The sequence below is a fragment of the Dromaius novaehollandiae genome, chromosome 21 (genome assembly GCF_036370855.1).
Source record: "Dromaius novaehollandiae isolate bDroNov1 chromosome 21, bDroNov1.hap1, whole genome shotgun sequence".
Lineage (NCBI taxonomy): Eukaryota > Metazoa > Chordata > Aves > Casuariiformes > Dromaiidae > Dromaius > Dromaius novaehollandiae.
Window position 1 is genome coordinate 827,844 of NC_088118.1, and position 13,653 is coordinate 841,496.

General features: G+C 62.7%; 1 protein-coding gene across 3 annotated transcripts in view; it reads right to left on the reverse strand.

Annotated features, from left to right (window-relative positions):
- The window catches only part of ZBTB16 (zinc finger and BTB domain containing 16), a 72,841-nt gene extending 59,406 nt beyond the window's left edge, over nucleotides 1–13,435 (reverse strand). For 2 of the 3 annotated variants that reach the window (XM_064524164.1, XM_064524162.1), the window contains exons 1-2: nucleotides 13,274–13,435; nucleotides 11,766–13,056 (exon numbers count right to left, since the gene is read on the reverse strand). In XM_064524164.1, coding sequence (XP_064380234.1) covers nucleotides 11,766–12,982 — 1,217 coding nt within the window. In that variant the 5' untranslated portion in view covers nucleotides 12,983–13,056; nucleotides 13,274–13,435. The remainder of the gene's footprint in view (nucleotides 1–11,765; nucleotides 13,057–13,273) is intronic. The other variant, XM_064524163.1, reaches the window with a different exon arrangement.
- Between the last annotated feature and the right edge of the window lie 218 nt (nucleotides 13,436–13,653).

The window sequence follows — 13,653 nt, forward strand, 5'->3', positions numbered from 1 at the left end:
ACTGCCGCTCGAGACCTTCCTCCCCCAAGGGGCTGACGCGGGGGGGATCATCCCGCCCAAAATAAACCTCTGCCGCAAAAGGTTAACGCAGACACGCAGAAGGCATTACGCGATATTAGAATGCTACTTTTATTTTAAAAGCCATCATGTGTAAAGCATTAGTGTTTTTGAAATTGCATTCTTGAGTTAATTAAATGGACAATCTTTTATACATAAAAAGTGAAAGAAAGCAATTAAAAGCTAAACGAAGAGAAACTGCCTTTTCATAGTTGCGCGCTACCTCATTCCCTTTGTATTAACTTCTCAGGAACACGAGCGTCTCAATGGTGCCACTGTCCAAATGTGGTGTTTATGGCACCCCGGGTGACAGTTTGAGCAGTATTTGTCTTCCTTCTAAGTTTACCTACGAGATTTAACATAACAAAACCCCTCGCTCGGGCGGCGTTTGGCAAACAAACACGGGGAGCGAGGAAGAGGCAGAGCTTTGCAGCGCCGGGATTACGGAGCAGGAGCTAGAGGCTGCTCGGGGGCATCGAGCAAAGCCCCCACACCGAGGGGCCGGAGCCGGCTCCCACGTGCTCGACGGGGCCAAGGTGAAAGGAAACTAACTTTGGGGAAAAAAGGGGGGAAAAAGCCATGTTTTGGGCCCTCTGGGTGGCAGGACACCCAAGTCCCGCACCCGAGACCCGGCGGCCCTGCGGTTCCCGCGCTGGTGCCCCGGCGGCAGGTCCCCCGCCGCGGCGGTCCTCTGCCCCCCGGCAGCGCCGCACCTTTCATCCCGCTGCTTTTATAGCCCGAAACCCTTTCGGCGCAGCTTTGCATGTATTATTTTACAACTCGGGAGTCTAACGGGCGACGCAACACATGCAATCTCGCACGGCTCCTTTAACCACCCACAGCAATGAGGCGGATTCACTGCGACTGCATTTATGACTGTTTAAAAGTGAATTTGCAGATTCTTTTCTTGGACAAGTGGAGGGGGGGAAAAGAGACATATATCAAGTATAATTTCCCCGTAATAAATGATAGGCGAGACATTTCCATACACAGAAATTGTTTGCCAATACTTCAGTCTGACAGTATACCCAAATGCTTGGTCTTCGTAAACGCTGGCACGACTCCAGCTTCTGAAAGGAAAGGAAGGGCTGCGAGGGAAGGAAAAAGATTCAATTTCCAACCGGTTACACGGAGGGAACCGTGTCTCCATAAGGAAGGGCCTGACCTCCCACGCAGCTGCAAGGCGACGCCTGAGTCGCTCTCGAGCATGGCTAGAAAGCAAACTTGGAGGGAAGGGAGAGATGTTTCCAACTTTTCTTTTTTGCCAAACGTTATATCCAAAAGGGAGCACAGTAAGGAACGGCCGGCAGCCAGGAATTCTGCTTTTCAGGATTTTTGATCCCTATTGCACTGACGAGTTTGCTGAAGAATCTGCCTCCATCTATAGAGGACAACCGCTTGCTCTGTAAAGTAAAAGACAGCAACCGCATTCAGAAGAAGAGGTGGCGGAAAGCTTTCCTTCTGCAACGTCAGCGTTGCAGTGAGCAACGACTAACCAAAGCCTCCATTTTTCCCTACTGCAAAATAATGGTCGCACGCTTCAAGACCGGTTCCCCTCATCCCGGTGCTCCGCGAGGGCGGTGCTGTCCCAGGCTAATCATATGCATCCCATAGATCAAGGGTACAGCGGAACGGGTACGCGCACACGGGTCTCTGGGGGTGCGCGTGGGCTCGGCACCCAGATTCCCCACGGAGAGAGAGATTCCCCGGCCAGCGACGGCGTGAAAACGAGCAGCAGTTATCTCACCGCCTCGCCATAAAAACCCGACCTTCGGTTTTGGGAAGGAGGTAAAGTTCACTATTGATTAGAGGCACCGTAATCTGTTCATAATTGCTATTATCTCTGCCCGCATCTCCTAGGAGGTCAACACTTGCACAGAGACCCCGCAAGCCACGTCTTCGCCGCCGCGCGGCGGGGGCAGCCCTCGGGCTGGGCGATGCCCCCGCCGCTCCCCGCCCCGAGCGCGGCCTTGCTCGGGCGTTCTGCAGGCAGGTGTCATAAACAAGCAGGCACATGGCAAACATATTGATTTCCCGGACCTTATCGCGCAGCAACCAGTGCTCAGTTACCAGGCTACTTTAATATGTAATTTACTGCAAGAAGGGAGAGCTCGGCTGAGGATGCCTGAAATATTTACTGTAGAATCGACGGGAAGGTTGCATGCATATGGATGGCTCGCCGCACTGTGTCGCCGGCAAATACGCGGGGAGAGACTCCATTTGTTGCTTCTAGCAGTCATTAGTATTTTCAAACTATTAAAAAGCCCCTCTCCGCCGCAATAAACTGTTTACGCGGATGCTATTAATCTTCTTCTGCAACTGTTTACGCTATGAAAATATAGTCTCCGCTGCCTGGCTTCTCCGGCTCCTCAGCTGAAATTCAGATGCTGGGCTGCTGTCAAAACAGAGCCCACCGAAATTACCTCCATCTACTTCTCGAGCCTCCGCCAGCGCCGGCCCCGAGGCGCTCGGACACCGCTGCCCTTTGCTCCGGCGGGGCTTTGCGGTGCGGCGAACCCAGCGCACCGCTTGGACGGCAGAGCGGCCGTGTTGCAGCGGAGCGGGGCCGCGGCGGGAGCAGCCGCCTCAAGAGGCTGAGCTACGTCCAGCGTGACCTTGTCGCGGGCCCTGGGAGGGCTACGGCCCCTCTGCGAGGGGACCCCCGGCTCCGCTGCCAGTCTCCGAGCAGCATCGGTCGCTCAAAACCGAGGTAGCACCTACTTCAGCGGCGTTGGAGGACTGCATCTTCAGACAGTCTCTTTTAACTACTTGGAAATACAACTGCCCGCAGGAGCTGCCGCACGCAAGCGGCCCTTTCAGCAGCAAGCCAGCCCAAACGCGCGGACGGCCCCTCGACGGCAGCGACGGTGCTGCTGCACGGCGGCCGCGGCCTCCCCGCCGACGCGCGGGGCGACGGCACGCTCCTCCCAGCGCAGCTCGCAGAACTGACGTTGGCGAATCCTTCGGCTGCTCCTACTAGGAGTTTGCGTTTTCACAGCATAAACTTCTAAAAAATCCTTTTTATGCAGTGCCTTTAAGTAGATCTTTTGGAATTTACAAGATAAATACTGGTAATTTGATTCTTATCTTCTTCAAATCCAATTCTAAGCCAATTCTGGGTAAAAGGACACTAATTATAGCCTACAGGGAAAGAAAAGGTAACCTATCAGTGAGGATACACTTGAAACATTTAAAAGCGTATGGGACTTTGAAAAGTTAAATAGATTTCAAATCTGCTCTTGCAAGAACAATAATTTGTTACGTGAAAATTATTCCCTGCGCCCTCTCTATGCCCCAGCACGTCTTTTTTGCGCTCTCCTCGGCGCTGCGCTGAAAATAATTGCACGCGGGTTTGCATCTAGCTTCCTATCGCTGGCTTTGCCCGCGGATCCTTCCGAGACCGTCCAACCTCTGTGCAAGCAGAGCCAAAGGAAACAACGAGCAGGGCAATCGCATCTCTGTGCAAAGGCAGACGCGTCAAATCTCACCCCTCGTTCAGGCTCCTAAGAAAAACGAAGTCTTCAATGAGGGAATACCTCGGTTTCCAGATAGCGTTTTTCCCCGCGATTGCTCCACCGACGGGCGCGACATCTCGGAGCAGCGTCCGCAGCACAGGGCCGGGGAGACGGCCTCAGCGCCGCTGAATTAAGTTAACTCAACTACGTAATATATAGGATAAAACACACGAAACGCGGTCGCCTTCCAGCCCTGCCCCAGCCGCGGCGAGGTCGCCCGCGGGGAGATGCCGTGCGCGAGGGGCAGCGCGGGTACCGGCATCCCGCGGCAGCGCGAGGGGCAGCGCGGGCACCGGCATCCCGCGGCGTGAGCTACCGGAGCCGCGGCCCCGGCAGGCACCCGCACGGCAACTCGGCGTCTTCGCGGGAGGAACGAAACCCCACGCCGCGGCGGCAGCAGCTCAAGCCGCATTAAAAATACATGGCTTCTTTCAAACTCGGGGATGCAAACGTTTCCCATTACCGCGCTTCCACGATTCAGCAGCTCCAGCCTAAGCAACAAAAAGTGCGGCAATCCACACATTTGTGCGGCATGACGCTAAATTCACGCCTTTGATGACTTCTGAGTGCTCTGCTACTAGGAAAAGACATTTTTCTTTGCTCGTGCTGAAGGGAAAATGTAGTTATTAAAAACCGGGAAGCGAATCAGCTCGTTAGTTGATCGCAGTGCAAAACCTCACCGCCGGGAAGCACGGCGCCCGGGCAGCGGAGCAGGAGCTGAGCAGCGCGCGCAAAGAAGCAAAAGCCCGGCGAGCCGTCAAGGCGCAGGACGGGCGGCTTCGCAAGGACGCATCTGCCCGCGCCGCACCCGAGCGGGAGAAGGCGACAGCCCCCCAGGCAGCTCCGGGAGGCGGGCGCGCAGCTCAGCAAAGCAAGCCAAGCACAAGCAGGGAGTTTCCCCCAAAACAGCACCTTCGGGATTTCCAGCAGAGCCAAGCGCGGCGTGGCACGACCCTCGATTTGCCCAGGGAGCCCCGTGCACACACACACGGATAACCATCGCCCTACGCCAAGCACACGGAGAGCAATCTCCCCGGAGCGCGCGGGGATGCTGCCTGCAAGGAAGCCGGCCACAACGGCGAAAAGCTGAGCTGAGCCGAGCTGCTTAACATTTACAGAGCAGCCGGGCGAAGGGTTTATTGTTCCGCACCGAGGCCAGGAGAGCAAACCTTTAAAACTGAAGGCAATTAGCGGGAGGACACATACTTTGTTCAAAATAAACAGTCCCTCACCACGTCTAAAAGGAAAGGGGAAAAAAAAAGAAGCAGAAGAAGAAAGGCCCGTGCTCAGGAAGGCCTCTGCCTCCGACAAACCGCAGCAGCCAAAGGCGGCGTTTGAAACGAGGGCTGCGAAAGGGGCTGCGGGCAGCAGCTTCCGCGCGCCCGGCTCCGGGACGCGGCGTTTCACCAAAACTCGTCCGAACGCCGCTTCCCCGCTCCAACGTCTGCATTCGGGCGGGGGGACCGGTGCAACGCGGGTGTTTTGTAAACATACCCGCAGCACGGCCCAAAACGCCCGCTCCAAGGGCAGATTCACGCGGAGGGCGAGGAGACGCCAGCTGCAACCCGAATTCATCGCAGCGGTTCCCCGCTGCAGCCTGCGTGGCACTGGGGTAGCGGCAGGGAAAAAACCCAAAACACGCGGAAAGCGGCGGCGGCGGCGCAAACCCCACGCGGCCCCCGCGCGCCGGGGAAGCGTCAGCAACCGACGGCGGGGCACGGCCAACCGACGGGGCGCCCGGCCCCAGCGCAGGCTTTTTTTAACGTCGGCAGGAAGAAAGTTTCCATCGCCCGCTGCAGGTCAGCGACTTGCCGCTTCCCCTCGGCTGCGCGGGCAGGTAGCGCCGAGCCCCCAGCGAAGGCCGGGGGGGGGAAGAGCCCCCGCGCGCCCGCACCCCTGCAGCAGCTCTCGCCCCCTAAATAATGCATTTGCCGGCCCTAATTAACGCGAGGCAAAGCACCATATACATTTCTCGGCTGCTTTAAGTTACGTCTGGGTAGACGCTGAGAGAGGAGCAGCCGCTGGCTACGGGTCAGATAAGCCAAAAATCAATACGCGCGACGGCCTCTGCATCCTTAAAGCCAGACCCCCCCGCAAGCGCCGGCGCCCGGCCCCGACGCTGCCCGCGTGTGCGGTGCACGCTCGCGGGGAGGGCAGCGGGGCGGCTTTGCACGGGGAAATCCGGGCTCCAGGTTGGGATTTTCCGGCAAAAGCACGGTTTTGGCCGAGGGCAGGGAGAGGCGGGGGCCGCAAGCGGGGCGGGCGGGCGCGCGAGGGCCCCGCCGGGGAGAGGAGCGGGGCTGCGGTCAGGGCCGAGGGCGGCCGGCGCGGCGTGGGCGCTCCCAGAGCGTGCGATGCAGATAAGCACCACGATGCTATTAAAAAAACAAAACCAAGAAACAAACCGACCGAAAAAAAGCACAAAGGGGTAAATCAGGAACGCACGCTGAATCGGTACTGCCCGACCCCAGACCCTGTGCCAGCAGAAGCGCTAAGGCTCCCCTTTTCCCCCCCTTTTAACGTATAATCCGCGCTGTGGTTAAACCGAATTTCTTCGACTCGCAGCACTCGCAGGCGTAGTCTGTACGCTCCCAAATTAGTGCGACCCGTCCCTAAACACCGTAATAAAAAACACGTAGTAAGCACTCTGCTTTTATTTATGTCATCGATGGTTTCAAGCAGGATGAATCACACTTCCTCTTTAACACTCCTTTCTAATACGATTTACTATAAATAATGCACGCAGAAAGGAACGAGGGAAGGTGACAAAGGGCAGAGCGCGCTGCCCCGCCGGCCGCGGGGCCAAGCCGTGCCGGGAAGGACGCGGAAGCACCTCCAGCAGCGCCGCTGCTGCGGCCGAGCCGCCCTTCGCGAGCAGCGCGGTACCAAGGACCCAAGTGCAAATGCAAACTAACCAAGCGATAGTCGATGCTCGTAGCTTCGTGCATGAAGTGCACCCTACCTTTAAGAGAGCTGCCATGGAAGTGATTTAAAATTAAGAACCAGTCCTGCCTGAGGCGATGGGGAAAACCCTTTTTAGACCCCGCAGGGCCAGAACTTTGCCTCCGTGACGGAAAGGCGAAATCGCCTTTGGGCGGGTGGCAGGCAGGCACCGAGGGGGGCGAAGCTGCCGAGCAGGTTTCCTCTGCTCCCGGCCAACCCGAGCTCGCTCCGCAGGTGCCTGTCCCAGCGCCGGGCAGGCGCCCGTTGCCCGCGGCCGCTGCACCCGCACGGTCCGGGCAGCATCCCGGGGCATCCTCCAGCATCCCGGGGCATCCCAGAGCATCCTCCAGCATCCCGGGGCATCCTCCAGCATCCCGGGGCATCCTCCAGCATCCTCCAGCATCCCGGGGCTTCCCAGAGCATCCTCCAGCATCCCGGGGCATCCTCCAGCATCCCGGGGCATCCCACCCACGGCATCGCGGTCCCCGCACCCGCCCGCCGCGGTGCCCAGCCTCGGCAGCTCATTTCTTCTCTTTCCGACCTTCTGAGTAAGCGGGCGATGGAAATGGCCTGGGGTTTGAGGGGAGCTTTTTTTAGGTGTGGGTTTTTTTTCCACTCGTTCAGCTTCTCACGGCTTTGTAGGTCACCAGCACCAGCACAGGTCGGCGACTCCCCGCCGCGCGCTCTCGCAGAGGGGCGGCACCTAGGCTCGCGCGCCCTGCTCCCCCAGCAAAGAGCCGTGCGTTCGGCACGCATTTGCTGCAGGTAGCTCTAGGTAGACTAAACACACGTCATACCGCTGCTGTTTAAATAGAAAAATGTTTCCGAAACTGCAAACTGCCGGCTTGTTTAATAAACAGCGCGCCAATAAAACAGCAACAAGATTAAGGAGGTCAATGGGAAACTAAACTAGCACAGTGGGACGCGTATCCAGCCATAATCTACTTAAAACCGGTTAAGAACGCCGCAGCGAAAATGATATAGAGTGCGCTGGCCTCCCTGCAAAGCGCCCGGGCTGGGCCGGGGGCTCGCGGCAGCGGGCTCGGCCCCGCGGCCTGGCTCCGCACGGACCACGCTCCAGCGCTCAGCAGCGCGCGGCTTCTCCCAGGAAGAGGAAAACGAGAGAGAAAGTCGCGGAAAACAACAGAGCGGGCGGATGCTCTTCTAGGAAAGGAGAAAAAAAAAAGTCTTTGAGGAAACCAGCGATCAAACAGCATTTATTATTCTCGTAAATCTACCTGTTACTCAACACGCGAGCTACCGAGGTTACCCAAAACACGGCAAGTACAAGCTAGCGTTCAGAAACGGCAACGAGCACCTCGGGAAGGCTGTGAAGGGGGTGAAGACGATCCGGAACGAAGAAGTATGTCACGCTCCCGAACGCCCCAAAACCGTTTGTCACGGCCAGGCTCAAACCGTAGCGTAAAACTAGATGGCACCAGCAAACCGAAAGCGCGTGCGCCCGTGAGTGTGCGCTAAACCGTGCCTAACCTCTGCGCGCAAGGGCTCTGCCGCCGGCTTTGGTTTTACTCATCCAAAGCGATGCACAAACCTCTCCTTTCCCCGTATCGCGCACCCCCCTTCTGCCCTCGCTTCTCGTGGGCGCCGTCTCCTCCATTTCACTGGAAACCTGCTGCGAGGCAGTTCCGCAGTTCCCGCCGCCGGAGGACGAGCAGGTTTCCAGGAAGGGGAGCGCCGCGAGCCGCGACGCCCAGCCCGGGCGCGGGGACCGAGCTGCAAACCCGGGCTGCCCCGGGCACCGCGCGCCTCCAACGCGCGCGTTCGCCTTTGCAACGTAAACCCCGAGAAGCAACCTACCGACCCCCTGCAACGGCTGGTGCGCGGCACGGAGGTGCTTTGGGGCTCCGTTTTGGGGGAAAAGGGGGCCCTCGGGGCAGCCGGAGCGGCGCTCCGAGGCGGCCCCCCTTCCCGCGGGACGGGACTGCCTGATGCCAAGCGAAGAGTTAGAGCCCCTATAAAGCACTTCGCTGCCTAACGCCAGGCCGGGGGAAAGCTGCCCGGAGAGTGACACAACGCAGGGCCGCGCAGAGAGAAAGGCTGAATGGAGCGGGCTAATTTACACAGGAAGCGAGCACTTACCCGGCCCTTCATCCCAACACACAAACCCCTCTGCCATATCTGGAAGCAATTACACCCAGTTAACGTGATCTGCCTGCCACTAAAATTAACTGCAAACAGAAATATTCTTCACTTTGGCAACAGGAGATGCCGTGGCCCCGTGTTTGGCTGCCGGGAAATATTTCGTAATTACTCATTGAAAGTCTCTCTTGAAGCTGTCAGGGAGGGAGGAAAAAGAAGAAAGTAGTAGTAAAACAAAATTCTTGCTAATTACGAACGAAGAGGAAAACGCAGATCGTTTTCCTGCATGCAAAGACGGCAGACGGACGCGCGCCGAAGCGGTCGATACCGCAGCGCGGCGAGCGAGGCTGCGCCGACACCTCCTTACGGCACCGGCACCACCTTCCCGTGCCGACCCGCGCCGTTTCCGCGCGCCGAGGGGAGGAGGAAAAACTAAAGATTTGATAGCATCGCCCACGAGACACCGCAACCTCTCCGAGGATTTTTCCATGCAATCAGTAAACACCGGTTGAACCTGCGCCGCTTTGCAAGTCACTGCAGGAGCTGAAAAGGCTCCGTAAAGCTCACCGAGCTGTTGCACGCGGAATTAAACGAGAAGCACGCTTTTGGGGGAAAACCAGCAGCATCCCCCAAGGCCTCCGCATCAGCTTTTGCACACGGAGCTGCCAGCCCCAAAGTCGGTGGAAACAGGCCGAGATGAAGGGGGGCGCGGGCACGGACCCCCCCGCCCGGGGGCAGGGGAAAGGGACCGGTTTCGGGGCGGGCGGCCGCCGCACGCGGCCGAGCCCCGCCGCACAGCGCAGGAGCCGAAGGCGGCGGCGCGACGAGAAGCAGAGCGCGCCCGACGTGCCGGCATGCTGCGCGGTGCCGGGGGCCGGTGCACGGGGTCAGGCCGCGGCCCGCGGCGGCCGCCTTCATTTCCGGAGGGGCCGAGCGCCGCGGCCGGCCGGCTAATCCCCCCGCGCCCGCCCGCGCCCTGCTTCCCATTAGCGGGTTACGACGCCAGGTGCCACTAATGGGCCCCGTCCGCGAGAAACCAGAGCTGCCGAGTCGTCTCCCAACTCTGGAAATAATCACGCGCAGCCTTTGGGGGCTCTTTTCCCTTTTCCCCCCTCTTTCTCCCCGGTTTCGCCGAGTGCAACGTAGATCGCTGAACGCTTGACATCAAACCAATAAAAAACCAAGCACTGTACCAGGCTACCAAAATTAACGCTAGTAACATCTCGCAACGCGCTCGGGACCCGGTGTATCACGTTTATTGCTTTAACGGCGTGCCGCAGCTGTTTCTCGCCGAGCCGCGCCCAGCGGTGCCAAGGCGCCTGACGGCATCAGCGGCACCCGGCACCCAGCGCTCGCGTCCCCGGGCAAGCGGGGCAAAACAGCCGCGGCTCCCTGCGGCGGGCGCGCCGCGTCGCGGCCTCGGCCACCCCGGGCTCATCCCCCCGCTGCGGAACGAGGGCGAGGATGGGGACGCTCGTGCCCCCGGCGCAGCTGGAGGCGTTGCGAGCCGTCGCAGCAAGGAGCAAGTTCCCTCGCTCCCAGCCCCGAAGCAACGCACCGGCGCGCACCTTGGAGACGCCAGCCCGGCCGTGGAACCCGCCGCTAGCTGCTGCCAGACTCAGGCAGGAACGCTTGCACGGGGGCTTCCCGAGCAGCGCGTCACTCGAGCACCCAAAGCGCCCAGCTTCAGGGGCCCCGGGGACAGGCGCCTTTCACCAAAACGCGGCCGAGCTGCCCAAAACGCGCGTGCCGGACGGGCGTTGCACCCGGCCCCGGCCGCGAGTCGCCTTACGGCATCGGCGCCAAGCGCTTTCGCTTCTCAGCCGAGCATCCTCGTATCGCGGAAAACGCGAAACCGCGCCGAGCTAAAGCACCACGGCTTTCCAAAACGCGCACCGCGTGCTCAGCCTCACGGCGCAGAAACGGTCGCGAGGCCGGCAGCGGCTCCTGCACCGCCGCCGTCGGGAGGCCGGGCAGAGCCTTCCTCGCGCAGAGTCTTCCTCGCGCAGAGCCCTCCTCGTGCCGCCGCGCCAGGGAAAAGCGCGCCCCAAGCACGGCTCTGGGCCCGCAATTAGGAGCGGCAATCGATACGAACCTTAGATTAAGTCTGAACTTTTCTGAACCGAAAAGGAAATCTTTTATAAAAAAAAATCAGAGAGTCGCCGGCTCAATACACACTCAATTAGCCAAAATCATAAGCTGGGAGACGAGAGAAACGGGACCGCGCAGCGGGGCGAGCGGTGCCGGAGCCGCGCTGCGTCGCTGCCCCACGCGTGCCGGGAGGCACCGGGAAACGCGCGCCGGCACGGGGACCGTCCCACCGGCACGGAGCCACCGCCACGGCTCCCGCAGGGACTCAGGGACCCCGGTGCCGCGCGGACGCGGTTTAACGGCTCCATAAACACAAAGGGATCCCGCAAATCCTCTCGCAACGGCGATTTTCGCCACGTATTAGAGCGCAAACGCTATAAAAAAGCCACGTGAGACCCCGTCTACACACGAACCGCCTCGGATTTAGGGTTTTTTTCTTTTTTTTTTTTTCCCCACTGAGTTTATCTGCCTGTTGCCCAAGAGCTCGCGGCAGGGACGGCCTTGCCAGCGGCGCGGCGCCGGCTCGGAGGAGCCGCTTCCCGGGGAGCGCGGCAGCACGCGGCACCCGCTCCGCGAGCGGGGACGGCCAAAGTTTGGCCCCGGCTCCAGCGGCGGGCTCGGAGGCTGCACCCGCAGCGAGCGCCGCGCAGCTCGGACGCCGGCGCGGAGGCGCTCGGAAGCGCCTGAAAACGCCGCAGAAAAACGACCAACTAGGCTACGCCGGCGGCCGGGGCTGCCAGCACGCGCCGGGCAGGTCCGCCGCCGCGTTAACATTCGCCCCCAGCGCCCGCTGCAGCTCCGCGCTGACGCCGGCTGCGCGTCACCGGGCGGCGAGTGCGGCCCCAGCCCCGCGTCCTGGGGCGCTTTGCGGGGGTCGCGCCCCCAGCCCCCCCGGCAGCGCCCCGAACGCCCCCCCCCCCCCCGCCGCGCAGCATCGCCGGGGCGGGAGGCAGCCGCGGCATCGGCGGCCCCCGAAACGCGCCGAGCCCGCGCGGCACCTTGGCGAGCCCCGGCGCGTCCCCCCCGCGTCCGCGCCCGCGTCCCCCCCGCGCCGCTCACCTGTGCTGCTCCACCGCCTCGCTGTCGGGCAGGTCGGCCCCGCAGGCGCCGCACGGCTCGCCGGCGGCCCGGCCCTCCGCCTTCATGCCCGCCGCCAGCTCGCCCAGCTTGCTGAACAGCTCCCGCTGGATGAAGCCCTGCGGCAGCAGCCCCCCGTAAGCGCTGAAGTCCATGGACACGGCCAGGGCCGGCGGCACGTGGAGGGCGGACGCCACGGCGGGCGGCACGCCGAGCAGAGAGTCGCTTTTGCGGTTGGGCAGCGCCGCGTAGGCGCCCGGGGGCTTCTCGCCCGGCGGGGCGCCCGGCTCCGGCTCCGGCCCCGGCCCCGGCGGCAGCCCCGCGCCGGCCTCGGCGGGCTGCTCCGCGCCCTCGTCGCGGGCGTAGTGCAGCTCGCGGGCGCTCGTGATGACGCTGCCGCGGGTCGGGGTGCCGGGGCCCTCCTTGCTGCGGTCCTCCGGCCTCTCCCCGCCGGGCTCGGCCGTCCGCGGGCTCCCGCGGCTGCCGGCTTCCTCCACCTGCATGACTTCGGGGCGGCGGGCGGCGGCGGCGGGCGAGTCCCCGGGCTGCAGAGCGCCCTGCAGCAGCGACCGCCCGATGCTCATGAGGCTGTCCACCGCGGCCTCGGTGGGGCTCATGGCGGCGAGCCCCAGGGACGCCGAGACCGAGGCGCCCTGCTCCGCCGCGGGCAGGCTGCGGCCGGCCGCGCCGGCGTAGCCGCCCTCCTCGCCGGAGGGCTTGGCGACGAAGAGGCTCTTGAGGTACCTCGCCTTCCTGTCGTCCTCGTCCTCGGCGCCGCCGCCGTCCGCCGCGGCCGCCTCGGCGTCGTTGTCGTCGGACGCCTGGATGGTCTCCAGGATCTTCAGGCACTGCTCTTCCAGGTACTCGATCTCGAGGATCTCGGCGGCGTAGAGCAGGTCGTCCAGGTCCTCGACCCTCGCCTGCAGGGTGGCCGTGTAGGCGTACTCCAGGATCTGCTGGAAAGTCTTTGGCGAGAGGAAGTCCAGCGTGTAGTGCTGGCTGTTGCGGTGGAAGAGGATCTCGAACATCTTGCTGGTGCAGGCCAGCACGGTGCGGTGCGCGTGGAACTCCTGGCTGTCCACCATGATGACCACGTCGCAGAGCGTGCCCGCCAGCCGCATCTGGTTGGCCTTGTGCAGCAGCCCCGTGGGGTGGCAGGGGTTCTGCAGCTGGATGCCGCCCATCTTAGTCACGTCCATGGCGCTCCCCGGGCTGGCTCATGAGGGTGCCGCGGCTCCGCGCGCGCCGGGGACCAGCTTTGTGTGCCGACTATCTGCGAAAACAAAAGACGGGGGGGGAAAGGGGGGAAGGGGGGGGGGGAGAGAGCGGCGGGGCGGTTAGCCGGGGAGCGCGGCGGGCGGGCGCGACGCGGCGGAAAGTTTGCGGCGCTCGGCGCGGCGGCCCGACGGCACCGGGCGCCGCCGCCCCCCGCCGCGGGCAGCGCCGTCGGGCGGCGGGGGCCCCCCGCCCCGGCCCGGCCCCGGACTCACGGCGGGCGGGCGGCTGCTGCGGCAGTTCGCACTGCCCGCTCTCATCGCCGCCGCCGCCGCCGGCCGCGCCGCGCAGCAAATCACCGCGGCGCCGGCCCCGCGCCCACGTCAGGCCGCCCCCGCCCCCGCCCCCGCCGCGCCGCCCGCTCCATCTTGGCCGCTGGCGCCGCCCCCGCCCCGCCCCGCCCCGCCCCGCCCCGCCCGACGGGGGCCCCGCGCCGCCGCCCGCTCCCCCGGGGCCGCCGCCCGCGCGCGCCTCCGCCGCCCTCCGCCGGCCGCCAGCGGGGAGCCGCAGCGGAGCGGAGCCGCCCCCACCTGCCCGCGCCGTCGGGGCAGCCCCCCCCCCCCCCGATACACCGCCCCGATACACCGCCGCGGCT